Raw genomic sequence first — 18,427 nt, forward strand, 5'->3', positions numbered from 1 at the left:
GTTAAACATCTTTATCGTAAGACATGCGGACAGTTCACAGCGTTGCTCTTTGTTCAGGAGTGTACAACCAACGCGGGGCAAACAAGAAACTTATCGCATACCAAGAAGAGTTGGGTGGGGAAGGAGTCTGCTCTAAACAGAAGACCAGATATAGTAAGGTGTAGCGAGTGTGGACGAAAGAGGAAGATTCGAGGCTAATTCGTGAGTATTGTATATCGCCGTCTAGGCATTGCCGAGTTTTGACGTAACTTGACGATACAGGCAGCAAGCAGTCCCAAAGCCGCTTACCTCCACATCCATGAACTCCCTAATTCCCCTAGTCTGACAACGTTATCAGCGTTGAGCCGGCTACCTAGGTACATAGCAGGGAGATAGCGCGCCGTCGTGGCAGGCTGACAATCATTAAATCATCTAGGGCTTCATCGGAGCTGTACTTGATGTAAAAATAGGTACGCTGCACCTAGAAGCAAAATGGCTACGGCTGCTACCTATATGCAGTAGTATTCTATGCCTGGAGTGGCAATTGTCTTGACATTAGCGGTGTTGAAAGCGTTGGAACGGAGGTCTAGACTTGGTCTAGTTGGTCGGTCGCTAAGCTTCCGGTCGCCCCTTGCACCTGGACACGTGACGAGACCTTTCGGCTTTTTCCAGCCAAGGCAACCGTTTCACGACTCGCCCTCAGCAGGGGGCCACATGGAAGGGCATAATCGCGGATAACGACATGTTCTATCATCACGACTATTCTATCACGTATCAGCCGCGTAGAATTCTGCCAAACCTTCCGTTGCGGTGCCTCACTGTCACTTCAACCCCGAGGAATAGTCCGGCTAGCAGCAATGGAAGTAATAATTTAGTTTAGACAATCTCTCAGCCTTCCATTGGTCTACCCCACAGTATCGATATTGGAAATCAAAGAGCTGGGGCTAGGTCTTTCTCTGTGTATCCCACCACGCTCCAAATTCCTCGTGATCATTGAATGTACCTTTGTTCTGGAATATGGAAGTGAGGGAGGAGGGTTCTTCCTCTTGCCGCGACTTATGCGAGAGGAGACCATTTTACGACCAAAAGAGCCCTCTGGCCAGATTGTTGAAGCCTGGATTTGGTACCCTTCGACATCGCCGATACCAAACGCACAAAGAGCAAAGCTTATAAACGCCCGGCTTCCTTATTCTAGAGTTGATTAACGAATGCGGTCACAAGAGATGATAATCATGGCTGTCCGATACCGCCACATTAACGCCGGCAAGCCTCGCACAATCCACGACAAGGCTAGCGAAGCATCTGCTAAGAAAAACCGATCGTTCTGGGTGGCCATACTGCGCTAACTAGGCCGGATAGACTGGTGAAGGATCAGTCAGAAACTGTTGGTCGCATCTTGAAAGTGTGGTACAACACATGTACTTCGATTTTAGCGCTCGTTTTGCCCGACTTCATAGCTACCATCGCTGCAGTCCAACCGCAGTCTAGCGGTTGTTTACGAGCAGATAGTATGGTTCTCAACACTTCCGCGATCGAGAATAGTCACACTGATTGCTCTAGCTGATGCTATTCAGAGAAAGGTTTCAAGAAGCGCTTACGCCTTAGGACTACCTGTCAAGCTATCGCTAGTCTATAGACGAACTTTGAGAGCGGAGGTATCGTGATTGGTGCGTCTGAGTCGACAGTCAACCATGGAACGCTCAAGCTGATGCTGACAGCGCTCCCCCACTTATTTCCTATTGCCTCCACGAGCGTACAGCTTGGGCAGTCTTCATGATAAGGTTACGTTTGGTCGATACTCTCTCGCATATCGCTTATGCCTCAGTCTCGCCATGTGTCAGGCCTCGCTGTCATGATACTAGATCCTGACACTAGATCCTGACATCTGACATCGCAGAGGTCATGATTGCCAACCCTGCAAATGCTGGAGCAAATTAATCTATGCTTGAACCCTTTCTTTTGCTTTATCATCACTCAACAGCAAATGCATGTAGTCCAATACAACCTCGATTGCTCTCTGCGCAACCTATCTTACAAGTCTTTTGGACGAGAACGCTTGTGATCCCACGCAGTCAAAAGCGAGCTTACCTTGACCCTTCAGCTCATGAATACCTCCCCGCTCCAAATCCCATACCCCACAGTGAAACCCCTCTTTTCATTCACGCCATCAGCCCACTTCGCCACCAAATCATCCACATGCGCCCTCTTCAGCCCCCCTCCCTCTTCATCGACAATCAGGAGCATGACCAACCACTCCCCGCGCTCATCGCATTCAATCAACGGGTGGCCTTCTGGCTGCGCTTCAATACCCCCCCAGCGATATACAGATGTAAACATTGTCACACCTGCCGTTGCGGCAGCAAAACGTTCGATTAGCGAGGTTTGCAACGCTTGTAGGACGGTTGGAGAGGTTGTAAGGGAGGGCATATTGATGTTCAGGTTGAGTAGAAGGGATGGCGGTGCTGAAGGGGTCGACCCTGCAGCTGAGGTGTAGGAAAGGGGGAGGTGCTGGTAGGATCCGGTGTCCTTGATTCCTCCTCGCGTATCTGCTCACGTCATTAACTTAAGTCTTTATTATTGATTATACTTTCAAATATCAAAGACAGTGTCTGATTTTAATTTCTTCCCTCATTAGAAAAATGTTTCAAGGAAACGTGCTCTTACCGCTCTCGATTTCAACTTCCTCATAAATGGCAAATCTCGCATCCACCACATCAAAGACCATGGCGTCTTCCTTCTCATAGCTCACGGTTTCTTCTTCTTTCCCTAGGTCTCGCGTTTGTTCTAAATTCAGTAATCTACTGATATCGTAATACGGCTGACTCTGTAAAATCCCGACATCATCCACAATGCATGTGTAGAGGTACTTTGTGTATCCTTCACCTTGAGCTTCCGAGGACTTCTCATCACCATCATCGTTGTAAGGCGCCGCAAATCTCAGAGTCTTTGTCATTTTGCCTAATTTGGGATCTGCGGCGATATTGAGCATGTCCCGGAAATGCAGTTTCGTCCAGCGGAAAAAGGTTGCTGCGCTTTTGGGTGTGGGATCGCGTAGACGTGGGTCGACGAGCATGATGCCTGGTCTGCGAGGGGTGCTTGTGTTGGTCATTATCGCAAAGTGCTACTAAGGCGGTGTTTGTCACGGCGGTTTTGACTGTAGATAGGGTTGGTGTTGCCCTTTTCCCTATGAGGCTGTGTAGGCAAGAACTTTCACTGTAGAGAGCGATCCCTAATGTAAGAAGGGGCAAGAGGTTGAAATAGTGATAGTAGTCGGCTTTCGTCATCTTATAACGACCACCTGCAGGTAAGCCTTGGAGATATGCTGTGAAATGCATGCCTATCCGGACCAAGATGTGGAGTCCCGGCCTGCAGGAACGCCTTATGCCACTGCCGCATCTGCACCACCACACCTGCCATCTTATATAAACCGTCATTGGGGAATAATAGTCGATAAAAAAGCGTAAGATTCGGAGAGTACTGGTTCGGACTTGGTTCAGAAGCCTTGGGACTTCATTACTGACTGAGTTTATGGACTGGCCGGTAGATTCGCCAGAGTGAGCAAAAGCAACCAAAAGTAAATAACAACGTACTATTATTAGCCTGCCACGTCTACTCACCTCTCATTCGACGCCAATGAGCTACAGTATTCAAAGATTTGCTATTCATAGCTCTAACGATTACTACTAAGCACGGCACAATAGCCGGTAAAGCCACCCCATGTGTAGGTAGTAGCATTGCATAGCCGGTGTCTCGAGGCTTGCACCGGTCCTAACCCGTTTGGTAAACGCAAAAAAAGATCCCATGATGTGACGATGACCCGTCGCTAATGCTTGCAGTACCTTGCCCAAACGCCCATGTATCCGGATATCTTATGCCTATGAAAAGAATCTTAGGGTACCGGCGGTCCTCAACTCTCCACTTCTCTGATAGATTTCTCATCTCCCTAGACACCTCGCTGCTGTTGTGAAACTAGTACGACGATAGTCGCATCAAATGTAGGAAAATCGTACACTTCTCAATCTCAATCTGGTCTTTCGCATTACCCGTCTCTGGCTGACCCTTACGATCTTTCTCCGCAACAAGCTCGACTTCGATGCGATTGACACCACCAAGAAGCTTTGCCTCAAACACTGGTTCGCCTTTCTTCTTGCCACCATCGTAGCCGGGACCAGGACTACTGCCGTTAATCCCTGCGGTAACGGGGACGCGGTTGACTTCGAGTGTTCGGTTGCCGTTTACAGTGACGAAGAGGCGGTACAGGCGGCTTGTAAGAGCGATGGGAACTTTGGGTGTGATTTGAAGATATGAGTTTGTTGGCGAGGTGACGATGGTAACGCTATGAGCCGTCTTCTGCTTGTGTGCCATGATATCGACCGACCATGGTTTGGACAGGTTGAGCGCGGGATGCGTGTTCAGTGTGATCTTCGGGATCAAAGCCCCATCGAAGTCTAGCTGACAGTTAGCACAACATCACAGCCGAAGTTTCAAGAACCACTCACTCTCTAATGGGACCTTCCTAAAGCTATCGACGCGAGGTGCTGCTGGAGGGACATAGTAACTCGGTGGTTGATAGGGAGTATTATAAGCGCCAGTCTGTTGACTGATACCATTCGGATGTGGACTGCCGCTTGCCGGCCGAGTCATTGTGTGGGGTGGAGCCATGACTGGAAGTGGTGTTTGTGCTGGAACACTGGGATGCTGATCATGGCTGTCCGACCTGGTACTTGCTGGCCTGATTGCACTTAGTGCAGGAGACTGTACATCTTGCTTGACGCCATTGACTGCTGGCGGTGAACCTGCCATCCTAGTCTGCACGGCAGGAAGTGGTGCAACAGTAGCAGAGCCGCCTCTGGGTCCATTGAATGGGTTCGTTGCCGCTGACGGTGTCCCAGCCTTTCCTGCTGATACCGGCCGTGATGATCGATTGCTTTTCATGCTGTCGAGGACGTGTCGTTGCTGCCGTTGGAGAGCCTCGCTGTCCACAATGATGCCAGGTGTAGCAGAGCTACGTGCAGCTGGGGTATTGGGGTCGGATCCTGGACTCTGCCTAAGCTTCAGCTTCAGCTGCTGCTTGGGAGCTGCTGCACCGCTTGTCATATTGAGTTTGAGTTTTGGTTGCGGCGGCTCGTCGACCTTGGCTTTGGCCTCCCTGAGCTTCTTGTGGAATATTTCCTTCTATTGTCAGTACGTACACACAAGGACAATCAAGGATTCGCACATACCTCGAGCTCTAGTGAGAGATTGAAGATATCGCTTCCATCTTCGTTATAGATACGAGCGTTTTTCCAAATCAGACTCATTGCATCCTCAAAGGCATTCCAGCTCTTGAGTAATGTATTTCCTGTGGGTGCTTCACGCCCAACCACACCACGGATTTTCTTGTGCACGGCAGTCAGCGACATGGGATCCTTAATCAGCTGGTAGTAGTCCTTCAGGCTCCGACTGGGCAAGTTTTGGAACGGTACAAAGATCTGCAAGCCGCCGCTGAAGTACATGTCAGTAAAGCACTTCCTTGGTAGAGCGTAATTACTCACTCCTCGTAGTCGATTATCTCTCGGAGAATCTGCTCTTGCGCCTGTTGAAACGTCTTCCCAGTGAAATCTGGGTTGTCATCATCCTCCTCTAGGGCAGCAGATGCCGACTGTCGAAGCTTCGATGGTGCAGGAGTGGCCGACTGCGCGGCAGCAGCCGCTCGTCGAGGGCGCTCGGTAGTGTCTGGGGTAGCTACAGGCGTATGGACAGCCCTCGGCGTCGACGCAATGCGGGGGATGGGCTTTCCTGGGAGAGAGTTGTCCTCACCAGGCACCGGTGTAGCTACGGCAACATAGTTGTTGTCTCGATAGGCTGGGTTGTGTTTGACCATCCAGTTTGACGCCGTCTTCCGTAGCCGCTCGGCATCCTCGTATATGAGCGACTTTTTGTCGTTGTAGGCCTTCGCGTTATTGACAAGGCGTTTGCAGTCGCTTTCGACTTGGGCGAGGCTCGTGTACCCTCCGTTGTTGAGCTTATCCTGAAACGCACATATCAGTATGAAGTCCTCGAGCAACGAACAACAATGAACGATGAACAATGAGGCAGCTGCTGCAGTGTTTGAAGGAGGTTGGGTGTGGGTATGGTGTGGCTTGAAGAAGCTCGAAAGCGCAATGTAGCGCACTGTGGGATGTGATAGGTTCAGTGTATGACAATGGATTTATATGGGCGTACCTCGATAGTGTCTATGGCAATAGGAAGCTTGATATGGACGTAGTAGTCTGGAAGTTCGCTCTACACGCGGTCCGTTAGTGGGGTCGGTCGAGGCGGGAGGGGAGCGGGAGCGCAAAGGGAGTGTACCTTGTTGGGGAGCGTCAGGAAGTGACCTGCGATAGGGCGTCCGCTACGAGTCGTCAGTTTTGGCCGTCTTGTACATGCTCTCGAGGCAAAATATGGAAGCTGCCCTGGGCGAAGCTAGCGACAAAGACAGGGCACGTACGTCTTATCCTTTGCTTGCCTCAAGCTCTCTAAGAACTTCAAGCCCTGAGTCGTCGTCGATTCGGCCGTCTCGGAGTTGGCATTGGTCTCGGCCTGCACGCAAGCAATCCATTGTCAGCCATCTGTTCCATGTTGCATGTACAAGTTTCCTCGGCTGTATGCGTGTCTATCGCCGGCGGAGCGCGTGTGGTGTTGCGGTCGACATGGAGGTGCCGGGGGAGCTGGAGGGCTACTCGTCCAACCCCCCAAAGGCGTCGCGCGCTCTCGTCCCAGGAGCCATGCCGCATCGCAACCGACACTCCTCCCGTCTCTCCAAACCGCCGCCGACGATGCAATTAACAACTTTGCAGGCTGCACGTACCGGCCCTTTCTGTCGCTTTGCAGGGCGACTGTCGTGGTCACCCACAGCAGCGCTGGCAGCTTTGCGCTTGGACGCGCTCTCCATTTCCACCGTCTCTGTGGTCGCGTAGTCTCTCCAAGTGGATATCAAGCGTCGTCGATGCAGGGCACCGTCGTGTTGTGGGTGCAGTGAATTGCGCGTTGCCGTCTGCAACCCGTGGACGCGCCTCAGTCATTCTAGGCTTGCATCTCCAGATCCGCCAAGCGTGCACGGGCCAGATCACCAGTTTGGTCGCAGTCACCACCAAAACCGATAAGTCAACATCGAGAGAATACAAATCTTTGTCAGGTTATAACATGAATAGAAAGCTGCTCGCAATATCAATGTAGGAGTCTAGGTACATAGTCCCTGGCTGTTGCCTTCCAGGGTATCCAAATAATAACGAAACCCTCCGCTAATGCCGCAGCAGACCCAACTATGTTTGCAGGACCATTTTCAAGAAAGAAAGAGTAAAGACGCTGGGCATCATCATCACTTCTTCGCCGACTCTGATGCCTTCTTCTCAAACTCCTTCTGCGCCTCTTGCTCCTTCATCTCACGAACCTTGGCCAGGACAACTTCCCGGAAGATGGCTCCCTTGGCAATCCTGCTCAGACGTCCAGGACCTTTGCCAGTACCAGCGGTTACGTTCTCCTTTGTCGCTAGAGCTTTATCGGTACTGTGGGCTGCAATTGCCTCCCCTGCAGCCTCGCGAGCATTGGCTGGCACATCGGCTTCTCCAGGAACCCCTTCTTCGTCGTCCTCTTGCATTTTGAGCGCTTCGATGCGGTTCGCAAGCTTGACCAGCTCGATGCCACGCTTGAGCCGAGCTTTTGCAACATATGCGCGGATCTCGGGCAACAAGTTGTGGTCCGAGGCAGTCTTTCCGCTGAGCCACACGTGCTTTAAAGCGTCCTGAGATCGTTAGCTGTGTGCTTTAAGATTACCTTGGAGGTTTCTTACCTCGCTCGTTGGTCGTTTGCTGGGATCTGGCTCCAGCAGTTGCTTGATGAACTCTTTGGCTTCTGGGCTCACTTCCTTCCAGTAGCGCTCGTGGAAGATGACCCGTCCGTTCTTGCACTCCTCGATCAGGTCTGCGAGATTCTCGGAGCGGAATGGCGAGTATCCGCAAAGAAGCGTATAGGTGATGACGCCCATGGACCACATGTCAACGGGTTTCCCATGACCTTTCTTGAGCATGACCTCGGGAGCAGCGTAGCCAAACGAGCCAGCCATTGTGGTCAAAACCTCGCTCTTGGAGTCGAGCATCTTGGCAATGCCGAAATCGGCAAGTACGAGGGAGGAGTTCGCATCCCGTGTGAGGTAAAGGAGGTTCTCTGGCTTCAAATCTTTGCATCGTAAGCGCAGCCCTATGCATGGGGTGAAGCAGAGCTTACCTCTGTGGACAACATTGTTTTCGTGTAGGTAGTTGACAGCTTCGAGCACTTGTCGAATCGTCTCGGCAGCATCCTTCTCGGTAAACTTTCCCTTCTCGCAAATGCGGTCAAACAGCTCTCCTCCGGTGGCCAACTGGGTCACAATGTAGTATTTGTCCTAGTAGCTGTCAGCGCACCAGCTTCGTAAATGGTGCCCGTGGTTTACCTACCCTTGACTCGAACCAGTCGTGGAACTTGACGATGTGCGGGTGCTTCATGCGTTGCAGCATCTCCAGCTCGTCGTAGACCATCTGCTCGTTTCCGCGAACATTCTTCTTCAATATGATCTTGACGGCGACTTTGCCCTCGGGGCAGTCGGCTTCTCTGACAATACCATATGTTCCAGCGCCCAATGTCTTTCCGAAGCGGTATCGCGATCTGCCATTACTGAGCTCAGTATGTGTTTGCTACGCGGGGTATAGTGGGGGTACGAACTTGCGATCATAGCTGTCGGGCTGGCCGTGCAGCTTGTTGAGCATATTTGTCACTGGAGCCGCGCGTCAGTATGTGATTCTCAAAGTGCAATGTTGAGAAGGGAGGACAACTCATTGTGGGCGAATCTGTCGCAGTGACGGGACTGCGGTGCTGTCTTTCGTGAGGCTGAGAGTCAGATTCAGGTGCCTATCAGGCGCGTACAGCTGATGGTGGGGTTGGTGAGGGGTAGGTGGTCAACAGTAGGTAGCAATGCTCGCGTATGAGAAAAGACAAGATCGAAAAGAAGAATCGAAAAAGGAGGACAGGAGGTGTCAGCAACGAGCGCACAGGGTCTTGGAGTTGTTGTTGTAAGTACCCTGCGGACTGTGGGGGCAGGCGCACTTGCTGGCCGTCTCCGCCTTGTGCAGCTTGCGGCTGTGACCTGAGGCGCAGCACCATTGGCTTTAGAGCTAGCTAGGCCTCCATTCAAGCCTGCGAAGGCCATGATTTTTGAGGCTGGATATAAAACCTACTTCTATTCAAGGTTAGACTGGATGGAACAGCCGCTCGAAGGGTGTTCAGTGTTAGGCAGAACCAATGGATCGGATCCTCCTGCCTGTTAGACGTTGGAGGCAATGGCCTCGGTCGGACCATGCAAAGCTGCTCGTAGCCTTCGCTTCATATACTCATGCATTTGGGTAACAAAGACATCGAAGCGTCGTTCGCACTGGAAGGAAGCTCTATTGGTTCTGTGCCAAGCAGGAAGGCGTTGTCCCTAGGGAACTGCAGGCGAGGAATGGATAGCTTAAGCAATCTACGTCATGCATACACACAAAACAAAACCTGATCAGTAGCACATCCTTTCTCAATTCTGCTACTTCTCACAAACTTCGCTCTACAAAACTATCACCCTTTCAACCTGACTCATACAAATTTACACAACTCCAACTATGGCTATCGGAATCTTCACCATCCTGGCTGGCCTCGTCGCCTTGGCCGGCGCATATCTCTACTTCTTTGGCCTTTCGCCTGAAACCAAGCGCAAGCTCGAGAACCAGGCACTCAAGACAATGGGCGAGAACAAGCTATCCTACGCCGCCAAAGGTAAGTTCCTCGACACTCAGAAGCAATCTTCTTCCTTCACATCACGCTCTCTTTGGGAGTCTACGTGACTGCCTCCGCTTGAATCGTCATATGCTAACAGACCTCCTCAGACCAGATCAACAAGATCCCATCCTCCGACCAGGAAGACATCAAGCAGCTCAAAAAGGGCATTAGCAACCTCGCTGGTGGAGCCGTGCAGAACCCTCTCGGGGACCAAGCTGGTGAAACCGCGGACAGACTTACGAGTCCGTTGACTGGTCGCTAATCTTCTCCGTCTGTCTAGTTCGAGCGGCGACCCAAGTTTGGGATGCAGCTCAGGACTACTCGAGGAGTGCACTCGAGCGAGTCGATTGGGATTCAGTGCAAGGATATACAAAGAGTGCGCTGGAGCGGGTTTCGACCATGACGGGGACGGCGAAAGGGAAGATTGTCGAAAAGACGCAGTAACGACACAACGATGAAGTTTGCGGGTCGTGTTGAGTGTCTCCTTGGTGTGGTTTTGGATCCCTGTAGGGGGGTGTTTGCGATACCGACCTTCCCTACAATGTGTGCTATGGCCACGATCTTGTGCGGTGCCTGAGGGCGACCAATCTCTTGTATGAATATCATGAATGTCTCCTACCCATTCTCGAGTCTTCCATCTCCACTCATCGTATGCCAAATCTCCCCGTCCACACGCCCCAAGCGACCCCCTCCCATGCCAGTACAATACCCCAGAATACTACCTGAAAACTGGTCTTTCGCGTCTTGTGTTGAAAGTAGTGCATCCCCACCAGCGCGCCCGGCCACCCTCCTGCTACTGCCAGTAGATGTAGTGTCACCTCCTTGACTCTCCACTGCAAATTCCTTGCTTGCATCTTGTCATAGCCATAGAAAAGAAAGGTAATGACGCTCAGTAGGCAAGTATATGCGTGGGGTGCGAGGGAACCATTGGCGGTGTAGAGACGAAGTAGGGTTACTGAGGGGAGGATGAGCGCGGTTATGCCAGCGGCTGTTGCCGGAGTCCAAGGGCGACGTCGAGGTTTGGGGCCGCGTGGTGGCATCATCCGATCTTCAGAGGCATTGTGATGGGTTGAGGGTGAGGTGAGAACATATGGTGGATTGACAAGAAGAGATCTACGAAGGAGAGGTGCCCTGTCGATCTCCCGCTGGCATGTTGGCGCTTGGGCAGAAGTGGTATAGTGCAGGTCGTTCCAGGATCATGGCTGCGGGTTTATGCCTCCAATCCATTCTCATCTTCGTCTGGCTGACTTCGATTGTGTCGCCAAGACCCCAGCGGATTCCGTATATTGGCCCAAAAGCAATGTAACGGTTGAAGAAATATGTGTAAGAGATATTATCAGGGTCACCATGGTGGTTAAATTGAATGCTACAGGATCACAAAGCTGCAGCATTAGCAGCAGCTTGCTGTCGGACATTCTGCAACGCCCCGGATATGATGAGGTGTTTTGTGCTCAGCTGATCAAAAGCCCTTTGCCGTTGTGTGATAGTCTCCGTACTGCCAACAACCAGGAGCATCGTCGCCACTAACTGGGTAGCCATACTCACATACCCAAACACAATAGATTCCACCTCTTCAAAGCGCTGCGTAGCCATAGAGAAAACGGCTGTGACAACACTGAATCCAAGGAGCCAACGGAACGTTTGCGGACACCAAACAGGGATATCGGGTTGAAGTTCGCGGTTGCGTTCGACAAGTGGAATGACTATACAGAACACACCGAGGATGCTTCCCAGGCCTTGTGAGATGCTCCCGTAGAAGTTGTCGTCGTAGGATAGTTTAGGCTGGCGGGAAGAGGACTCAGTCTGTGCTTTCCACGCTGCAAGACCGGCGGTGACAGCACTTCCGACAATGAGTGCGACAAACACGGCATATACGATGACTCTGTTGATCATCCAAATCGCCATTGTACTTCTTAAAACTCGGAAGTTGACTCTAGCCTCTCTCATGACCGGCATCCGGACCGGTAGGTCAACATCTTGATGTTCGATAGGTCTCCACGGTCGTCTCTGTGCCAGCCCACTCGGTGTCCTCCCGATGCCAGTAGATTGATCCGGAATATGTTCATGGTCATCTGGCAGACTAGCACCTGAGTTGTTGGAAGGTTGTTCGATGGTACTCCTCCTTCTTGGCCGCATAAGATTTTCAAAAACATCTCCTACTTTATCCTCCATAATTGGCAACTCCCCATCATTTGCTGCTCCCAGTAAGGAATCATACGAAGGAAGCTCATCAGCATCAGGTCCTGTCCCTGTGCCCCTATTCCTAGAGTATGTTAATGTCGCTTTTCTCGTAATGGCTCGGGAACCTTACTGAAACGCTGTCCTCTCTGCTAGCACAAGTTCAGTTTGGACATCGCGGCGAACGCCATCGAGTCGCTGTCGTAAATCGGCCATTTGCTTTCGATACCAAGGTCTCTTCAGCCGAGATCCGAAACTCTGATCGTCCTTCTTCACAAGTTGTTCCATCTTAGAGTTAATGTCCATAAGTATCTCCATCATGACTCGCACCCGTCTTCTTTGGTTCTCATCTTTGTCCGACGTAATGGAAGAAAGCAGAATCCGTACTTCATTGGCTGTCTCGCGTAGCTCAAGTCCTAGTTCGTGTACTTTGGTATCTTGAAATCTGGAAAGTGATAATAATTTCGCGATTTTCGCAGAAGTGTCAAGAACACTTATAACGCTCGCGGTGGCACTCAAGGCCTCCATTGCTGGATAGACGATGGAATGAATCCAGCAGCAAATTCCAGATGAGAAGAATCACGACAATGCGGTGATGAAGCTGTCGGAGCAAATCCATTCATGTGAGTAGCCTGGGGCTGAATAAGTAAGAGGATTTTCAACCGCTGGTTTGGGGCTGTGCACAAGGCATCGCCTCCACCATCGCTACTCAGGTAGCACACCAGTCATTCGAGAAATCACCGGACCGAGGGGTTGTGAACAGATTACACAGTTGAGAATGTTGCTCGTTTCGGCGCAATCGTAAGTAGTAACGTGAAGTACCAAGATCACGGCGTCCACGTTGCGTCCTGCAATATGACATTGCTGTGATGAAACTTCTAGTATGAGATACCACTCGTACAACAGGTCGATATGGGCTTGAGACGACAAAGAGCTAAGAGTTGCAAATTGAGTCAATGTTGAAAAGTCGAGGTAGGAGCGAAGTGAGTATCCTGCTTACATAAGTCACGTCTTGTCATCCTATCGCATCGATGACTCTCTGGCTTCATAAAGAAGCCTGTTGGCATAGCCGTTACTTTCCCTCGCCTGACGACGGAGGTCAAATTACGCACCCGCTGGTCCTCGAAATTCCGGTCTGACTCCCGGCTTCACCCATGATAATGCAAATTTCCGAGCGACCGAAGGGATAGTGAGCCAACAATACATGTCCGACTACCTAGGATTTACGGTGACGAATTCCGTCTTTGATTCGCGGATAAACATATTGGAGCAGGGGCGAAGCTTGCGCATGTTGGGATATCCAGGTTGATTGATACAAGAAATTAAACACTAAAACTACCAAGAAGCCACCACTATTTATCTGGCAAGCGAAGAAACGGAAAGTAGCAATGCAAGCGTAAACACGTAAAGTAGCCGACGTAATTGACAGAAGCTCACTACATACAGTCGTACAACGAAGTATTCTTAATCGAACCAACAATATCCTCCTTCTTCCTTCACTCTACCTAGCAACAGGCAAAGTGCGCTTATTGCAGGGCTTCGATGCAGCCGAAGTTCTGCTCAACATTGAGGGCACCAGGGGCCTTCCAGCCATCGTTCTGGAAGGAGAACAGGCAGGCCTCAGAGCCAACCTTCTCGATGATCTTCTTCATAGCAACCTTCTGCTCGTAAACACCGGGAATAGCCTTGCCGTTGGAATTGCCAGCGCTCGGCCATCCAATCTCAGTGATGTACTTGCCCTTGGAAGCAGCACCGGGGCAGACCTTGGCAGCCTGCTCAAGCTGTTGTGCCGCAAAGTCACCAGCCTCCTCGGCGGAGACGGACTGGGTGAAGTATGGGTGGACCTGAACAGTGAAGATGTCAATGTGGTCACACAGCTCAGCGCCCTTCTCCTCCCAGGTGCCGACAGGCTCGGTAGTAGTGATGGCGATGTCCTTGGGGAATCCAGCGCCATGGAGCTGCTCACGGACGTAGTCGATGTAAGCGGCAAGGTCGGCGGGCTGGCAGTTGTTGTTGAACATGCACTCGTTTCCAACAATGACCATGGCGACACTATCCTTTGGCGCGTTGCTCTTAATGCCCTCGAGTTGATCGTTGGCATAGTTGGAGAAGGGACCCTTTCCACCCTTGCCGCCACCCTCGAGGAAGATACCGTAGATGACCTTGAGGCCGTATTTCTGGCACTCAGGGACGACATGCTCGAAAACGCCACAGTCGGTGCTGTAAGAGCGGATAGTGGTGAAGCCAAGCTCAGAGATCTGCTTAACATCTGACTTGATCTCGTCGACGGTCTTGCACTGGCCGCTGTTGGCATAAGGAGTGTAGGTAATGGCCCACTTGTTGCCGTTGGTTACGATGCGGCCGCCGGAGGTATAACCGCCAGTTGGCTTAGGCTTGTCCGCCGACTTAGAGGTAGTAGGCTTAGGCTTGGGCTTCTCTACCGCCTTGGAGCTGCTGGGAGCAGGCTTAGGGGTCTCGGTGGGCTTGGTGGGCTTGGTGGGGGGAGCCACTGGGGTGTATGCCGGCTTCGAGGGCACAGGAACAACTGGAGTGTTCACCGACTTGGAAGAGACAGGCACTGGAGTGTAGACTGACTTCGAGGGGACTGGGACTGGGACGTAGGCTGAGATCGAAGGGACAGGCACTGGGATGTAGACGGACTTTGAGGACTGAGGCACGGGTGTGTATGCGGGCTTGGAGGTCGCAGGTACAGGCGCAGGAGGAGAAGCCTGCTTGGAGGTCTCAGGCACGGGAGCAGGTGGCTGAACCTGCTTGGAGGATTCCGGCTTGGGCGCAGGGGGCGCGGGAGGGTAGGCCTCCTTTGAAGGCTTGGGCGCCTCCGTGGTTGAAGATGGTACATGGGGCGTGTAGATGGGAGTCTTCTCGCCCTCGGAGCAAGGAGTGGAGGTGGAGTGGCCGATGATGGTCGAGTTATGGACAACGGGAGGCACTAAAGTAGGTCAGACATCGGTCTTATGTGGATCTCTTTTCTCCAGCGACATCTTCCCTGTTCCAATGCCCATATTCCTTCTCTTTAATGTTTCCGGACTGAAGGAATTACATACATGCGGTTACATAGACGGTGGTATAGACCGTGCAAACGTCGTTGCTCTCATATCCAGCTCGTCGCAGATGGAACCCAGCATGGGCCTTGTGCTGAGAAGCCGCAACGGTTCCCGCGAGCGCAACCGAAGCTGCGATGATTGAGGCCTTCATCTTTTCGTGTGTTTACTAGTAATAGGGGCGGCTACTGGCAGTGTTTATCGTGTCCGCTGAACGAGTGAAGCGGTATTATATTAAGGTAAACAAATGAGTGACACGGCACAAGGGCCAGAGAACTTGTCAACGAGGCGGTTAGAGTGTAACGGAAGCCTTGTGTAGCAAGAAAGAAGTCCTCCACGCAGCCGGGGAACTCATCGCTTTTGACAGGCGGGCCATGGCCCCATGAGCCCAGTCCCTGGCCGCCTCGAAGGCGTTAGGTTAGGGGTTCCTAGAGGATAACATGGGCAATGTTATACGGAACCGGCCTGGGCGCCAATTTAAGGCTGTTTAAGGCCTCTGTGCGCACAGAGCGGTCGTCTTGTGGAAATGAGACTCTGGGGGAGCGTCCTCATCTGTCATGGTTTCCATTAGGGGACTGGGGAGTAGGCGACTTGCGGTTAGCACCTAATCTCTCTTAGGGGCTAATCCAAGCTGCATAATAAAGCACCCCCGTCACATTGCGCCGAGTTCTTGCCGTGGGTGACAAGATGAACACGCTGAACCTGATGACGCCGTAGCACTGTAGCAGTAAGCTCTGGTGTTGTTCCCCTCGTTCCAGCAATGTCTCGCGCGCAAAGGCTCTCCCATGTTGCCTAACAACGGGTCGCCGAGCAGCTCATTCTTTTGTCCAAAAGGCAGCTCCAAACAAGCAGCAATCACACTCACCCTCGCTCTCGACGGGGCAACGGCTAATCTTGTGCAGCTCTCACGAAGCTGAACCATAATAATCCCAGCTTTCGTCAAATGCAGGTACAGAGCGGCACATGCTGGGGTCCGCACATCACTTCCCTGTCCGACCACCCTGTCATTGGTCTATTCTTTATCGAAGAACATGGGACTATTGTTGGTTTGTGGTACGTGCGCATTTGCGCGATTCAAGAGCGTCGTGTTACCGGTACTGCGATTGACGAGAGTGATTAAATTTCCGTTGCCCCTCACGGATCGTACGGATAACTGCCGGTTCAACTCAACGCCATACGAAGGACGATGCTATATCGCGCAAAGAGGCAACATATGCTACCTCCATGGCAGTGTGACGCTCGTCAATTTATCTCTATCGCTATGTGCGCCTCGTGAGATTATGCCGCCGAGAGCTGAACATCTTGGATGCTTTGACTGCACACTTCGCATGCCGCTACTCAAGCGGGATCGAGCAGGATCAAGATCACACGACTACAGTACATAGTTCAGGCAGCTAAGTAGTCAGTCAGACAAATTAATCGGGGCAGCGAATGATTCCAGCCGGCCTTGATCCTTTTAGATGCTCAGAGAGAGCCAGTATGAAGGTCACGTCAGTTCTGTAAAACCCCTGACATCGTCAAGTTGTGCGGAAGCCATCTCATTTCCTCATGGGTTGCCTTAAAACCTGCTTCTCACGTACGTCCGTGTTTGTGGAGGGAATAGTCATACACACTCAGTCAACACAAGTATCAGAGTGGACAAATACTGCTACATTATACTCTGACTAATTCCTAGGTATGTCTATCTTCGACCCGTCGTGCATTGTATCAGCCAAATTCACTGAATCCCTAACGACCCCGGCCTTACTGCTGCCATAGTAATGCGCCTTGAACATGTCCGCGAATTCCTTCCCCCCATTCGCACTGAAATGGTTGATCTTCCCCCTCATCGTTTTTGCGGCAGCTTTTGCCGCCCGAGGAAACATTTCCTGTTCATAAGCCCGCGTTGCCTCTCCCAAATCCGTCTCATTGTTGTATGCATTTGCGATTTCCCGCGCGAGCACCAGCGCGTCGTTCATCCCCACATTGACTCCTTCACCTGCGTACGGCGTGAAGACATGAGCTGCGTCGCCAATCAGAGTGATACCTGATCGGGAGGGCCAGGTGAAGCCAACCGGCAGTTCGTAGAGAGGCCGCAGAAAGAGGCCATCTGGGGATTCCAGGACAATGCGTTTCAAGTCGTTGCAAATATGCGAGAAGTAGCGCTCGACATACTGTATGCGTGCGTTGTCTGTGTCGCTCCAGTTGATGCCGCATGTTTCTAGGAAATCCTCCGGTACGCGAAGGGCAGCGTATGCCCGTAGACTTCCATCGCCCTGCCGCTGAGCTTGAACGGCGCAACCTTCTCCTAATGCCATCATCGATCCTTCGCCGATGTAGTCGAGAAGCCATGGATTCTTCTTGATATCATGGCACCAGAACTCCACTGCTGAGATGCCGGAATAATCTGGTTTTGTATCGGAAAGGAGGTTGCGAACCTTTGACCAAGCGCCATCGCCACCAACCACTAGGTCAAACGCCGTCTCCTGAGTGCCGTCCGCGAAGTGCAAGTCGTACTTTGAACCGTCTGCAACAGATGGTACAATCTCTTGAAGCTTCCTTCCCAACTGTACGTTGTCGCTCTTCAGGTTCTCGGAAAGAATCTTCAACAGCATGACACGATCGATTTCGGGCCGTCCATTAAACTTCTCGTCCTCCTTCACTTCATGCTTATCCGCTCCATTCTCATCCCACAAGACCTCTCCGTCTAATGATACAATCTTCATCACATCGCTCTCTGGCCGTGCGTGTTTCATGAACTGGTTCCATAAGCCGGCTTCTTTGAGCGCCAGCTGGCCAGATTCTGGATGCAGATCGAGAGAACCGCCCTGAGTGCGGAAGGTGGGCGAGGCTTCGAAGATGGTGAAAGGGATGCAGTTTTTCTGCAAGATGTTGGCAAGGGTCAAAGAGACAGGGCCGGCGCCGATGATTGCGAGTTTGGGGGTTGGGGTTGTAGATGGCATCTTGAAGAGTTGAATATATAAAAGATGTGCAAGTGTTTATCCTGATGTTAGAGGTGGTCGAGTTCTTATGGTTTGAAATTGTGAGGTTGCTGATTGTTTCGTCTGGATGATAATAGGGATGAAGAAGCTAAAGACTTGGTTGCTGAGTTATTTGAGAAAATGATCTTTGAGATATCTTCATATTATATATTCACTACCACTTTGGTGCCTAATTCATGTATCATGCTTTTCGGGCGCGCGCGTTGTATTTCGGGCGCTTCGCAACTTGAAATGGCAACCTTCGGGCCCGAGAACGCGAAGTCCCGACATCACTGATAGCGCCGATACTTCATCGGGTTACCTGTTACAACCTTCTGTATAAGGTTCTCAGCCATCAAATCAGGGCCATGCAAATCGGCACACTGCGATCGACTTGTCATTTCGTAATCGCCCTTGTGGTGAATCTCCTTGCGAAGGTCGTCG

At 51.5% G+C, this 18,427-nt stretch overlaps 9 protein-coding genes across 9 annotated transcripts; 1 reads left to right on the forward strand and 8 right to left on the reverse strand.

The window, feature by feature from the left end:
* Nucleotides 1-2,504: 2,504 nt before the first annotated feature.
* K460DRAFT_323357 (uncharacterized protein) lies at nucleotides 2,505-3,061 on the reverse strand (the record flags this gene model as incomplete). Its single annotated transcript, XM_040930538.1, has 2 exons — nucleotides 2,644-3,061; nucleotides 2,505-2,525 (listed from the first exon to the last, which is right to left on the reverse strand). Coding segments are annotated over exons 1-2 (429 nt in total), but the record flags the coding sequence as incomplete, so codon positions are not given.
* A 515-nt stretch (nucleotides 3,062-3,576) lies between these two features.
* K460DRAFT_371763 (Bromodomain-containing protein) lies at nucleotides 3,577-6,995 on the reverse strand. The gene is made up of 8 exons (XM_040934414.1): nucleotides 6,809-6,995; nucleotides 6,449-6,540; nucleotides 6,310-6,352; nucleotides 6,184-6,243; nucleotides 5,514-5,989; nucleotides 5,202-5,463; nucleotides 4,479-5,151; nucleotides 3,577-4,427 (listed from the first exon to the last, which is right to left on the reverse strand). The coding sequence occupies exons 1-8, from the start codon at nucleotides 6,890-6,892 to the stop codon at nucleotides 3,949-3,951; spliced, it is 2,169 nt and encodes a 722-aa protein (XP_040783125.1). The 5' UTR covers nucleotides 6,893-6,995; the 3' UTR covers nucleotides 3,577-3,948.
* Nucleotides 6,996-7,155: 160 nt separating this feature from the next.
* On the reverse strand, nucleotides 7,156-8,936 carry K460DRAFT_371766 (calcium/calmodulin-dependent protein kinase-like protein). The gene is made up of 6 exons (XM_040934415.1): nucleotides 8,808-8,936; nucleotides 8,698-8,749; nucleotides 8,433-8,640; nucleotides 8,224-8,380; nucleotides 7,790-8,175; nucleotides 7,156-7,741 (listed from the first exon to the last, which is right to left on the reverse strand). Exons 1-6 carry the CDS (start codon nucleotides 8,809-8,811, stop codon nucleotides 7,319-7,321), a joined length of 1,230 nt encoding a protein of 409 aa, XP_040783126.1. The 5' UTR covers nucleotides 8,812-8,936; the 3' UTR covers nucleotides 7,156-7,318.
* Nucleotides 8,716-9,183, reverse strand: K460DRAFT_371767 (uncharacterized protein; the record flags this gene model as incomplete). Its single annotated transcript, XM_040934416.1, has 2 exons — nucleotides 8,716-8,749; nucleotides 8,808-9,183. A coding segment is annotated over one exon (308 nt), but the record flags the coding sequence as incomplete, so codon positions are not given.
* Nucleotides 9,184-9,421: 238 nt separating this feature from the next.
* Nucleotides 9,422-10,227, forward strand: K460DRAFT_421503 (uncharacterized protein; the record flags this gene model as incomplete). The annotated part of the gene is made up of 3 exons (XM_040938146.1): nucleotides 9,422-9,780; nucleotides 9,891-10,001; nucleotides 10,064-10,227. Exons 1-3 carry the CDS (start codon nucleotides 9,627-9,629, stop codon nucleotides 10,225-10,227), a joined length of 429 nt encoding a protein of 142 aa, XP_040783128.1. The 5' UTR covers nucleotides 9,422-9,626.
* A 200-nt stretch (nucleotides 10,228-10,427) lies between these two features.
* K460DRAFT_381335 (DUF1294-domain-containing protein) lies at nucleotides 10,428-10,823 on the reverse strand (the record flags this gene model as incomplete). Its single annotated transcript, XM_040935343.1, has 1 exon — nucleotides 10,428-10,823. One exon carries the CDS (start codon nucleotides 10,821-10,823, stop codon nucleotides 10,428-10,430), a length of 396 nt encoding a protein of 131 aa, XP_040783129.1.
* Nucleotides 10,824-11,123: 300 nt separating this feature from the next.
* K460DRAFT_210959 (uncharacterized protein) lies at nucleotides 11,124-12,076 on the reverse strand. Its single transcript, XM_040927264.1, has one exon. It carries the CDS (start codon nucleotides 11,953-11,955, stop codon nucleotides 11,158-11,160), a length of 798 nt encoding a protein of 265 aa, XP_040783130.1. The 5' UTR covers nucleotides 11,956-12,076; the 3' UTR covers nucleotides 11,124-11,157.
* Nucleotides 12,077-13,264: 1,188 nt separating this feature from the next.
* Nucleotides 13,265-15,536, reverse strand: K460DRAFT_371770 (glycoside hydrolase family 17 protein). Its single transcript, XM_040934417.1, has 2 exons — nucleotides 15,027-15,536; nucleotides 13,265-14,911 (listed from the first exon to the last, which is right to left on the reverse strand). Exons 1-2 carry the CDS (start codon nucleotides 15,175-15,177, stop codon nucleotides 13,488-13,490), a joined length of 1,575 nt encoding a protein of 524 aa, XP_040783131.1. The 5' UTR covers nucleotides 15,178-15,536; the 3' UTR covers nucleotides 13,265-13,487.
* Nucleotides 15,537-16,652: 1,116 nt separating this feature from the next.
* K460DRAFT_371771 (FAD/NAD(P)-binding domain-containing protein) lies at nucleotides 16,653-18,388 on the reverse strand. Its single transcript, XM_040934418.1, has one exon. The coding sequence runs from the start codon at nucleotides 17,963-17,965 to the stop codon at nucleotides 16,688-16,690; it is 1,278 nt and encodes a 425-aa protein (XP_040783132.1). The 5' UTR covers nucleotides 17,966-18,388; the 3' UTR covers nucleotides 16,653-16,687.
* Nucleotides 18,389-18,427: the final 39 nt, after the last annotated feature.

This window comes from Cucurbitaria berberidis (genome assembly GCF_010015615.1).
Source record: "Cucurbitaria berberidis CBS 394.84 unplaced genomic scaffold K460scaffold_7, whole genome shotgun sequence".
Classification (NCBI taxonomy): domain Eukaryota; kingdom Fungi; phylum Ascomycota; class Dothideomycetes; order Pleosporales; family Cucurbitariaceae; genus Cucurbitaria; species Cucurbitaria berberidis.